General features: G+C 43.0%; 1 protein-coding gene and 1 pseudogene across 1 annotated transcript; one reads left to right on the forward strand and one right to left on the reverse strand.

The window, feature by feature from the left end:
* Nucleotides 1-2,979: 2,979 nt before the first annotated feature.
* Nucleotides 2,980-6,607, reverse strand: LOC115201368 (glucose-induced degradation protein 4 homolog). Its single transcript, XM_029764940.1, has 6 exons — nt 6,223-6,607; nt 5,795-5,854; nt 5,565-5,672; nt 5,083-5,184; nt 4,815-4,945; nt 2,980-4,452 (listed from the first exon to the last, which is right to left on the reverse strand). The coding sequence occupies exons 1-6, from the start codon at nt 6,409-6,411 to the stop codon at nt 4,389-4,391; spliced, it is 654 nt and encodes a 217-aa protein (XP_029620800.1). The 5' UTR covers nt 6,412-6,607; the 3' UTR covers nt 2,980-4,388.
* Nucleotides 6,608-6,675: 68 nt separating this feature from the next.
* On the forward strand, nt 6,676-9,247 carry LOC115201367 (ATP synthase mitochondrial F1 complex assembly factor 2-like; annotated as a pseudogene).
* Nucleotides 9,248-12,749: the final 3,502 nt, after the last annotated feature.

Here is a 12,749-nt window from a genome sequence, read left to right on the forward strand (position 1 = left end):
TTTTACTTCTTGAGTTAGGAATCTTTGTAGTGACTGGGTTTATTGATACACCATCCAAAGTATAATTAACTTCACCATGCTCAAAGGGATATTCAATGTCTGCTTTTTATTTTAATCCATCTACCAGTAGGGTCCCGTCCTTGCAAGGAATTGGAAAACCTCCCTGGTCTTTGTGGTTGAATCTGTGTATGAAATTCACTGCTTGACTGAGTGACCTTCTAGATAATTGTATGTGTGGTGTACAGAGAGTCATTCAAGATCATGTTGAACACTATTGCACACAGTGAGTACATGCAACTTATTATTTGACTTGTTTAGGCTTGCCATAACAAAGGGGTTGAATACTCGTTTACTTATTGGTTTTCAGTTCATTTGTAAAAAATACTAAAACCATAATTCCGCTTTGACATTATGGGGTATTTTGTGTAGGCCAGTGACACGAAATCTCAATTTAAATTCAAGCTGTAACATCGAAATGTGGAAAAAGTCAAGGGGTGATCGTGTGAATACTTAGAAGGCGCTGTATGTTGAGTCCATGGATCTGACGTTGTCTGGCCAAAAAGAGTATGTCCTACTCTTTTTGCCCAGACAGCATCAGATACATGGGCTACATGTGGTAGGGTGGAGGGGCGCTGTTTCACTCAGATTCTTTCTCTGGTGAAAGTTTCAGCCACTTGCGAATTGAAGGAAAGTTGGCAGATGCACAGTGCATCGACTGGCATCTGTCTGGGACCTCATACTAAGTCAGACCTTGCTCGGAAGCCTTCACCTAATGACACAGGTTATTTTTCCTCACTTGTCAGAATCAATTTCAAGTTCACTATCCGTCAATTGCTCGCAATCTTCAGACACATAACATGCATTTCTCTCCTGTATTTGACCCAAATGAGAAAGTACTTTCTATACTGAACATAAATCTAGACGCAACATACAACAATTTCAACCATTTTACTGAGTTACAGTTCATATAAGAAAATCAGTACATTTAAATAAATAAATTTGGCCCAAATCCCTGGACTTCACATGACTAGGCAGGGGTCACAGCCATGGGTGGGCCTGGGAGGGCATAGGTCTACCCACTTGGGAGCCAGGCCTTGCACTGGGGAGTCATGCCCAGCCAATCAGAATTAGTTTTTCTCCACAAAAGGGCTTTATTACAGACAGAAATATTCCTCGGTTTCATCAGCCGTCTGGGTGGCTGGTCTCAGGCGATCCCACAGGTGAAGAAGCCGGATATGGATGTCCAGGGCTGGAGTGGTTACATGTGGTTTGCGGTTGTGAGGCCGGTTGGACGTACTGCCAAATTCTCTTAAACAACGTTGGAGGAAAATGACAACATTCAGTTCTCTGGCAACAGCTTGGGTGGACATTCCTGCATTTAGCATGCCAATTGCACGCTCACTCAAAACTTAAGACATACGTGGCATTGTGTTGTGTGACAAAAATCCATATTTTAGACTTGCTTTTTTTTGTCCTCAGCACAAAGTGCAGCTGTGTAATGATCATGCTGTTTCATCTGCTTCTTGATATGCCACACCTGTCAGGTGGATGGATTATCTTGGCAAAGGAGAAATGCTCACTAACACGGATGTAAACAAATTTGTGCACAGAATTTGAGAAAAATAAGCTTTTTGTGCGTATGGAATATTTCTGGGATCTTTTATTTCAGCTCATGAAACATGGGACCAAAACTTTACATGCTGCGTTTATATTTTTGTTCACTATATACAGTATCTATGCCTCTTCCCCCCCCGTCCGCCCTCTTCCTCGCCCGGTCCCTCCATCTCTGTGCGGGACTTCAGGAAACTCAGTATCCTGCAGCGCTCCTTTTCATCACAGCACAGTACAGGAGGGGATATCTATGAAGCATAGTGTACCTTATGGTTAACTAATCTAAGACAGAATCTGAGTCAGGCATCGGAAATGGTTACTTGTTAGTTTCACTGACCCCCAAGGCTCTGATGAAGGCAATGATGCCAAAACATACGCCTGCTTGTTTGTCCTGTCAATAAATGAACAGATCTATGCAGAAACAGAGTGCTCCTTTTCTTTATTGTCCTGGGGTAAGGAATGTTTTTTGGCCTTGGAATCCTTACTTTCATTAAGACCCTGAATACTGTGTTGTAAACCATTGACAGCAACATTGGCCAGTGCTATCTGGCATCTCTGGGACGACCCTACCCTACCCTAAACCTTAACCCTTACCATTTTAAGTGTCTACTTCAATGGGAGGTATAGACCCAACAACAATGTGTAACAAACTGGTATCACCACTAGAGGGTAGTATTAGATAGGTGGGAGGGAGTCAAAACGGCCACACGTTATCCAGCTGTGCATTCTTGACCTTGATGTAGCTCAGAATACAGAGTATACCAAACATTAGGAACACCTTCCTAATATTGAGTTGCCTCAGAAAAGACTCAATTCGTCCAGGCATGGACTCTACAAGGTGTGGGAAGCATTGGAGTCAACCCATGTTGACTCCAATGCTTCCCACAGTTGTGTCAAGTTGGCTGGATGTCATTTGGTTGGTGGACCATTCTTGACACACAAGGGAAACTGCTGAGCATGAAGAACCCAGCAGCATTGCTGTTCTTGATACACTCAAACCGGTTTACCTGGCACTTACTACCATACCTCCATTCAAAGGCACTTAAAACTTGTCATGTCCATTCACCCTCTGAATGGCACACATACACCAAACATAATTATTTAACATGTCTCCTCCCCTTCATCTACACTGATTGAAGTGGATTTAGCAAGTGACATCATTAAGGGATCATATCTTTCACCTGGATTCACCTGGTCAGTCTGTCATGGAAAGAGCAGGGGTTCTTAATATTTGACATTCTGTGTATTTGTCCAGCTAGAATAATATTTAGTTCATTGTGTTTTTATGGAGTAATATAACAGGACCCATTACTAGTATGTCAGTGAAGTACAGTTCATACAATAGTCTTGAAAGAAAAAAACATAAGGGGTGTTTTGATATGATTTACTCCATTCTTCACAACCAGTCAAACCACACCAATCTGCTTTCGGTCCATACTCACACACATACTGGTATAATACATTTTGATACACTTTAAAAAGATGGCACCATTGCATGGACAGGGCAAATGTGGAAGGGTAGTGCTTGAAAAGGGCAATTAGACAAAATATTTCCTTTAATGATAAGACATCTTTAATACTATTTTATAGAATACATCTGGTTTTTGAAACTTGGAGATGTATGGTTGAAGTCAAGAATGATGCTGTTGCATAACGAACGATGTTGCATAATGTTGCATAGTTAACAATGAAGGGGCATGGACACCCAAGGAAAACAGAAGTTGGTGACAAAAGTATTTTTGTTTTAATGAATGCGAGTGAAAAGTAAAATGCTGCTGACTGCATGGGCCTAGTAACATATGATTCCATCTTAAATCCAACCAACGTTACACATGTGTACTGGATTAGAAGGGTTGCACTCGAGTTAAACACAACGTGTGCAAATGAAACCAACAATACAAGAACAACAAGCACTCACAAATGTCACTTGTCTTTTCCACAGAGCACGGACCTCCAGACAGTCATTGCTCTGTCGTCTGAAGCTTTACAACGGGGAGCTGAAGAGGTAACTTGCAAAATCTCTTTGCAGGCAATCAGAAGAGTTAGCCTAGATTGAAAATAAAACAATAACACTGTCATTCAATGAGCTATGAAGTGTTAAGCTTCAATCCAAAAGACGGAGTGTAGTTCATCTGAACATTATTCCACACGCTGACATTTAGCTTCAAAAGAGATCCAGCGTTTGATAGAGTCGAGCAGAAGAATCTTTGTCCAATATCTGTTAAGCTCAGATGAGAATTGGATAAAAGCAGACAAATCCCCAGTTGCAAGAGGAAAACCTCAGCTTTATTTATAAAGTGTCCAAAGACAAGTGTTGTAGTACTGAAGTCTCCATTTTCATAACTCATGACCGGACCTTGACGCAGCAGAGTGAAAGTCAACAAGCTTTTAAAAACAGACGTTAAAACAAATGAAGAAATGATAAAGCATCACACTGCTATGGCTCTCTGCCCCAATCCCACAGGACTGAAGCTCCTGCCTGCCCTGGTTGGGGCAGAGTAGTCCTTTCCCTCTGTCTCCTCCATCCATCCATACCTTCCTCTGTGAAAGTACCAGTCCAACAGACCTGCTTCCATCTGTCCATCAATAAATCCATCATTCCATTTCCTTTTCTTCCTCAGACAGAAAAGCACATCGTCTTGGTAGTAGTAACAACACAGTTTTCATGTCCCCCTTCTACCCATCCTTCCCCAGTCCTTCTCAGTCTTCATGTCTCCTTCATGTAGCTTCTGCAGGCCTTAAAGTCTTTCTGAGCCAACAAAGCCACAATGCCTGGGTCACCGGAACTCATAGATGGCTGCACTGTGTTCCAGAACATGGGTGAGGTTCAGAGACTGGTACCTGTGAGGGAGAGGGCTATTTAGTGCAGAAAGTCAGGAGAGGAGAGATGCAGTGGCCAGTCCCAAATCAAATCAACCCCAAGCCCTCAACTCTTACTGTACAGAGAACAGATATTTATTTATTTTTTATTAGTTGAAAAAAAAATATATATAAAAAAAATTCATGCCCCACAGAATTAGGGCATGAACTGCATTCTGACCCTGATAACCTGAGCAAATTAAATATTCATTTAAAGAAAAAAGAAACGCATCAGAACTGATGATGCACAGGATTATGTTCTAAGTTCAAAAGGCCTGGATACATCTGAACCAGTTTTATCACATGTTCATCAATGACCCAGTTAGGATCTAGTCTCCTGTTACCATTCTGAGCTCCTATGGTAGTAGTACCCCTCTATGGTGGCTGTGGACTTCTGGAAGCAGATGTAGTAGAAACCAGCGAAGGAAGCACCGCTGATGTCTTTAATGGTGTGATCAGGGACCAGGAACTGCTCCTGTGGAGGAGAATACAACAGTTAGTACATCATTATAACAGTATATATAGAGGACATGTCGCCAAACCTCATATCCATGCTTCAGCTTTTCCTTGATAATGGAGGAATAGGTAACATGCGGTCTGGCTTGAGCTTACCTTCCACCTCATGAAGATGTAGTCAGAGTTCTTCAGCTCTTCATAGTCAAACTCATCCGAGTTGAACGTCTTTGCATACTGGTAGAAGGCCTGGAATTTGCCCTGGAGCCCAAATAGAAAATCGTTAAAACAACACAGTGTCCTTTTGCTGGAACAATACAATGTTTAACAATCATAACTATTGTTCTTGCTTGACAAATCTACCGTTATTAGACCCCCCCCCCCCCCCCCACAAACTAGCCTGTTAGCCGTCACATCTCAGGGACTTTTGACAGACATCACAATACTATTTATTTTACAGTCTGTCCACGAGAAATTAACATTAATCAAAAAAGATTAATGAGGGGGATGACGCCCTCACATTCTCACCTGGCAAGATTATCTCGTACTTCATTTGGCACGGAGGTCTAAAGCAGATCAGACTATTCAATTCAATTACTGAATTAGGCTAAATGAAATGAATGATCGCATATTCCATTTACCCAGTGTTTGCGATCCACATCCTCATCTGCATCCCACTTCCTGGTTAGAAACGGACGCTTCCTACTGATGATCTCCCCTGCAAAGAACGTAGTCAGCGTGGGGTATTCCTATAGAAGAAAAAAACAGAAAGAGAAACAAGTCGTGCTAATAATCAGAACCATGATTAAAATAAAGGGTTATATTAAACCTTTATTCAACCTCATTTCAGTATCAAGTAAATCATTCTCACCTCTGTCAACCCTTTGATCTTCAAGTAGCCACACAAGTATGAGTCTTCCGTGGTCACATGCTGAAAGAAACAACACAAGACTTGAAAACAGTATATAAATGTTCACTAGCTAGATAGTGGAATGAAGGATCATTCATTGTGTAACTTCTTTCCATTGATGTCATGATGTGAGCCAACGATGCATCTGAACACAGCTGAATCCCATTCTGGTAATAACATTTTCACTACTAACTACTAATGCCAGCTCACCTACCGTCACTAGAATGTGAATTCAATTAATGATAGGGTCACCTAACATCTAGGTTTCATGGACGGTGATTATGAACACTCCTTCTGGAAGCTGCCAATCATTACGTGTTTTGACATGTTTGTCAGCAAAATTAGTCGTCAGCTGACTGGCAAATGAAAGTTTCAGAAATCTAACGGACCTGCAAAACAACCTCGACATCGTAGGAGTTGCCTTTGCTCTTCTGATGTCCTCGGAACTTGGAGCCGCTATAGAGAAGCGAGGCGACAACCCCGGGCTGGTGGGTGTTGATCGGGGGAGGTGGGATAAGCGAGGCCGAGGACTTGAAGGCCATGGGGGTGTTACTGAGGTATCCAGCGGGGACGGGCATGGTTCTGGTGCCGCGGGAAGGACACCGACCGCAGTCAGTGGCCGTCCGGGCGATAGATGTAGGAAGATGGTACAGAGAGCACGAATGAGGCGGCTCACCTACATCCAAATCCCTTCAAATCCAACACTTCAGTCACTCACACCAAGCTCCAGAAAAGTAAATGGACTTCGTCGCAGGCGTCACAAAACAGCAGCATCCTCCTCTCTCATTAGCCAAGGGATGCACTAGTCTAAAAGCGCGCTGGTCATTGGCTTATTTAGCGCAACGCTATCAATGACTTTTGAGGATGTAGTCCTTTTCGCTCTGGCACTCTTCCATTCTGTTTGATTTTATAACAAGAATGGAACTACATTTCCCATGTATCTGGGAAATCTGGCAAACACGAAAGGTCACACACATGAAAATGCGATGCAGTGAGAGGTGTGTGCAAATACGATCGTATTTCTCCAAATGATTCGTTTTAGATCAGTCAACCTTCAACTACTCTTCGTCAGTCGTTTCTTATAGCAACAGTAGTGTGTCCTGCATTTTGAAAAGCGACACTATCCGGAATTCATCATTCCTGTTAGCTAACGTTAGTTCAGTTAGCCAATCAACTGTAGGTTTGAACCCCACTTCAATTGGGGAAACTTGTTTGTTAAAACATCTCTGTCACTGACACGATGCTGAGGAATCTTGTGAGATTTCACAATTGTCTGGGGCATGCTTTCTCTCTCTCCCCACTGTCTGCCCAAGAGGTCAAATGTTTAAGCTGCTCCCTCTGCTCTCTGTGAACTCAGAATCCTACTCCATTGTCACAGGTAAGAGATGCACCAGCCACTTGTTTCATCAAATATCAAAAGGCTGTCGAGCTTGCTGGTTTACAGTGATCATGGCTATGTGCACCATGGAGGTTGCACGTTTCTTGTCATGTTTACTTTGTTATGCTCTCATCAACAGAAAGAAAGAAATTCTATGAGGATGTTAGCATATCCCACGGAGAGGGTGAGTGCTGTAGCGGGACTTGGAGAGTGAGGGACTTTCTTGAAATTATTTAAATAAGAAGTCTGAGTGCTAAGAACTCATTTATTTTTTTCCCCCTTGATTTTTGGTCTGCAGGTGGCATGTTTGAGATCAACCTGGACCGGCGGAAACTGAAAACACCTGGAGGAAAGCTGTTCACAGCCCCCAATGAAGCCTTAGCCATTGCCGTGGCGAATGAATGGGACACTCAGAAAGACATGCTCAAGTTCTACAGCATGCATATGGTATGACCTTTCACCTCAGTACTTTTGTTTAACGCTTCATGTTGGCTGTATCTGAAATGGTCACTGTACCCCATACAGGGCACTACTTTCACTAGAGCTTTTGACTTGGGCCTGGATTCAAACTAATGCTCTATATGTGGGGAAAGGGTGCAATTTGAGATTTGTTATCTCTCCTCCAGAACACTCTCTGCAACACAGCCCTCGATAACCCCACGTTCCGCAGCAAGGACCAAATGATCACTGCTGCCCTCAAGTATATGGAGACTGACACTGTCTGGTACACAGAGATCTTTGTAGTAGCATGAGGGTTTAGGGTCCCTCCATCAGTAATGATTTCTATAGATCGTTCATGTGTGTGATTGCATAGGGATTGAAACTGTGTAAGTATGTTGTCCCCTTGCAGTTACAGAGTTGAGGAGCCTCCATCACTAGTTGAGCTTCAGAATAATGAATGGGACCCTGTGTTGAACTGGATTGAAGACAGGTTGGTGATCATGATCAGTGACTCGTTTTCTGTGAGTTACCTTACAGAAAGTTCACTGGACATGTATTTGCATGTCATCTTCAGCAAAGGAGGGAAACAGAGATGTGTAGCATTGTCTTGAGAAAACTTGAATGAATGTTTTTCTCTTTCAGGTACAACGTAGTCATTGGCTCCTCCACCAGTATACTGGGGCCAGAGATCCCACAGGCGACGATGGATACTTTCCGCCAGCACCTGGGTTCCTATAACTTCTGGTCCCTGACAGGTAAAAACATCTACGAGTCATTAGAGGTACTCCCGTCCCGTGCACATGTGCAAATTCTCTACTGTATGTGGGTGCTAAAAGGAATCAGCCTCTTGCCTAGACCAATGGACTGAAAACGGAGAGAGAATCATCTCTATTTTCAGTTTGTTGGGCCACTTCAGGTAGAGGCTCTTGCTTTGCACTCAGAAGTAGCACCGGTATTTATGATCACATAATATTGCAGAGTCTCAGTTAAATAGACTGTACACGACTACTAATGTTCTTTGTGACCTCCTGTGTGTAGGTCTGGAGTATGTGATCACCCAGCTGAAGTCAGTGGTGCTTGCCTTTGCGTTAATAGACAAACACATTACAGTGGAGCAGGCCGTGCTGCTGTCACGACTAGAGGAGGAGTTCCAGGTAGGAACTCGCCACAGAAACAATGCATATACAGAGATTCTAAAAGCGTTGTGGATATGTATTCAATCTCTTTCTCTCTTACTAATGATTTATTTTCCTCTCTCTCTCTCTATCTCTCCATCTCCATCCATAGATCGGGCACTGGGGAAATGTAGAGTGGGCTCATGATGTTGACCTGTATGAGCTGAGGTCACGTACAGCAGCAGGGGCTCTGTTTGTACATTTCTCTTCTGAAAGTTCAGCGGTCAAACGCAAACTCATGCAAGACTAAGGAGGACATTCAGTGCTTCCCTGAGTCAACACAAACTCAGACAGGACTCTTAAGAGCAAAGACAACAAAGGCAGTGTACTGGCCTCTGACTGGGAAGAAGTCCCAACTCCTTAGGACTTGTGTTTATCTCTGGTGTTGTCCTTTGCGGAATAAAAACACATAATATTTTATGTCTGTCAATCAATCAATCAGTCAATCAAATGTATTTATAAAGGCCTTTTTACATCAGTAGTTGTCACAAAATGCTTATACAGAAACCCAGCCCAAAGAGCAACAAATGTAGTTGCCTGGAAACCTGATGTTCAATTGCATTGAATACTACATCGGGCAAAGATTTGCGTTTGAATCAGGAAAATTACTTCTCATGACCTCTACAAGCCAGAATGTTGAATAATATAATATTTAATGTACTTTACTGGTTATCCGTGCGGTAGGAATGAGGAAAGTATTATTTTCAAAGCGCTTGTAGTGTGTTCAGATTTCTATCACCTGACGCATGTTCACAAGATAAAAAATACATGCACAATACATGCACAAGACGCAGCAAAATTAAGGCAGTTATTTCAGAACACATTGTGTGCCTTCAGGCCACTACTCTACTACCATATAGGCTACCTACCTAGGCTACCTGGGATGGCAGGTAGCCTAGTGGTTAGAGCGTTGGACTAGCAAACATAAAGGTTGGAAGATCAAATCCCTGAGCTGACAAGGTAAAACTCTGTCGTTCTGCCCCTGAACAAGGCAGTTAACCCACTGTTCCTAGGCTGTCATTGAAAATAAGAATTTGTTCTTAACTGACTTGCCTAGTTAAATAAAGGTAAAATATAAATATACCTACAACACCAAAAATCTAGTTTGTATGTGTATCTCCTCGCTGTTCCCTAAGATACATTTTGATCAGTTATTTAAATCTGATTTTACTGCTTGCATTAGTTAATTGATGTGGAATATACACTGCTCAAAAAAATAAAGGGAACACTTAAACAACACATCCTAGATCTGAATGAAAGAAATAATCTTATTAAATAGTTTTTTCTTTACATAGTTGAATGTGCTGACAACAAAATCACACAAAAATAATCAATGGAAATCCAATTTATCAACCCATGGAGGTCTGGATTTGGAGTCACACTCAATATTAAAGTAGAAAACCACACTACAGGCTGATCCAACTTTGATGTAATGTCCTTAAAACAAGTCAAAATGAGGCTCAGTAGTGTGTGTGGCCTCCACGTGCCTGTATGACCTCCCTACAACGCCTGGGCATGCTCCTGATGAGGTGGGGCGGATGGTCTCCTGAGGGATCTCCTCCCAGACCTGGACTAAAGCATCCGCCAACTCCTGGACAGTCTGTGGTGCAACGTGGCGTTGGTGGATGGAGCGAGACATGATGTCCCAGATGTGCTCAATTGGATTCAGGTCTGGGGAACTGGCGGGCCAGTCCATAGCATCAATGCCTTCCTCTTGCAGGAACTGCTGACACACTCCAGCCACATGAGGTCTAGCATTGTCTTGCATTAGGAGGAACCCAGGGCCAACCGCACCAGCATATTGTCTCACAAGGGGTCTGAGGATCTCATCTCGGTACCTAATGGCAGTCAGGCTACCTCTGGCGAGCACATGGAGGGCTGTGCGGCCCCCCAAAGAAATGCCACCCCACACCATGACTGACCCACCGCCAAACCGGTCATGCTGGAGGATGTTGCAGGCAGCAGAACGTTCTCCACGGCGTCTCCAGACTCTGTCACGTCTGTCACGTGCTCAGTGTGAACCTGCTTTCATCTGTGAAGAGCACAGGGTGCCAGTGGCGAATTTGCCAATCTTGGTGTTCTCTGGCAAATGCCAAACGTCCTGCACGGTGTTGGGCTGTAAGCACAACCCCCACCTGTGGACGTCGGGCCCTCATACCACCCTCATGGAGTCTGTTTCTGACCGTTTGAGCAGATGCATGCACATTTGTGGCCTGCTGGAGGTCATTTTGCAGGGCTCTGGCAGTGCTCCTCCTGCTCGTCCTTGCACAAAGGCGGAGGTAGCGGTCCTGCTGCTGGGTTGTTGCCCTCCTACGGCCTCCTCCACGTCTCCTGATGTACTGGCCTGTCTCCTGGTAGCGCCTCCATGCTCTGGACACTACGCTGACAGACACAGCAAACCTTCTTGCCACAGCTCGCATTGATGTGCCATCCTGGATGAGCTGCACTACCTGAGCCACTTGTGTGGGTTGTAGACTCCGTCTCATGCTAACACTAGAGTGAAAGCACCACCAGCATTCAAAAGTGACCAAAACATCAGCCAGGAAGCATAGGAACTGAGAAGTGGTCTGTGGTCTCCACCTGCAGAACCACTCGTTTATTGGGGGTGTCTTGCATATTGCCTATAATTTCCACCTGTTGTCTATTCCAGTTGCACAACAGCATGTGCAATTTATTGTCAATCAGTATCAGTATAGGCCAATCTCAAAGCTGTCACCCCTGGTGAAAATACTTGAAACCCTTGTGAGTGACCAGCTAAAAGAGTTTTTATATACTAACTCTATTTTATCAATGTACCAATCGGGTTTCAGGAAGAAGCACAGCACAATTACAGCAGCCATGAAGGTTTTAAATGATATCACTGAAGCTCTTGACAAGAAACAGCATTGTGTCTCACTTTTTATTGATCTCTCTAAGGCTTTTGATACAGTTGATCATGCTATACTAAGGCAGAGATTGTCGAGTGTAGGTCTTTCAGAGCATGCAGTTGCATGGTTTGTTAACTATCTGTCTGATAGAACTCAGTGCACTCAATTTGATGGGCTTAGGTCTGTTAAATTGTCTGTCTTAAATGGTGTGCCCCAAGGCTCTGTACTTGGTCCTCTCTTATTCACTATTTATATAAATAATTTAGACAAAAATGTCCAAAATGCACAACTTCATTTTTATGCTGATGATACTGTTATTTACTGTTGTGCTTCATCTCTTACAAAAGCTTTCCAGAACTTGCAAACTGCTTTTAATACTGTTCAACATACCTTGTCTCAATTGAAGCTTATCCTCAATACTGACAAAACAAAACTACTGGTGTTTTCTAAAGCAAGAAATAGACCTCTGAACCTTTCACCTATTACTACCTGTCAGGGCAAGGAGATTGAGGTTGTAACCTCATATAAATATCTTGGAATGTTGATTGATGATGGCCTCTCTTTTAAAATGCATATTCAACAACTTACAAAAAAATTGAAGCTGAAATTAGGATTTTATTTTAGGAATAAGGCTTGTTTTTCTTTTGAAGCCAGAAGGAGGCTAGTATCAGCTACATTTAGGCCTTTACTAGACTATGGGGATATTTTATATATGAATGCTTCCGCTCAGTGTTTGAGATCAATTGACACCCTTTACCATGGCACTTTGAGATTTATTTTAAACTGCAAGACCCTTACGCACCACTGCACTTTGTATACCAGGGTTGGCTGGCCTTCTCTTGTCACTCGTAGGCTCAGTCACTGGTATACTTTTATTTACAAAGCCATTTTGGGTTTACTACCTTTTTATTTGGGCATTTTTATTGTTCAGAAATATGGTGGGTACTCTCTTCGTTCGCGGGACTTTATCCTGCTAACTGTTCCAAATGTCCGAACTGAATTTGGTAAAAGGGCTTTTATGTACTCTGCGCCATCGTCTTGGAATGCCTTACAAA

This window comes from Salmo trutta, chromosome 10, assembly GCF_901001165.1.
Source record: "Salmo trutta chromosome 10, fSalTru1.1, whole genome shotgun sequence".
NCBI classification, from domain to species: Eukaryota; Metazoa; Chordata; class Actinopteri; order Salmoniformes; family Salmonidae; genus Salmo; species Salmo trutta.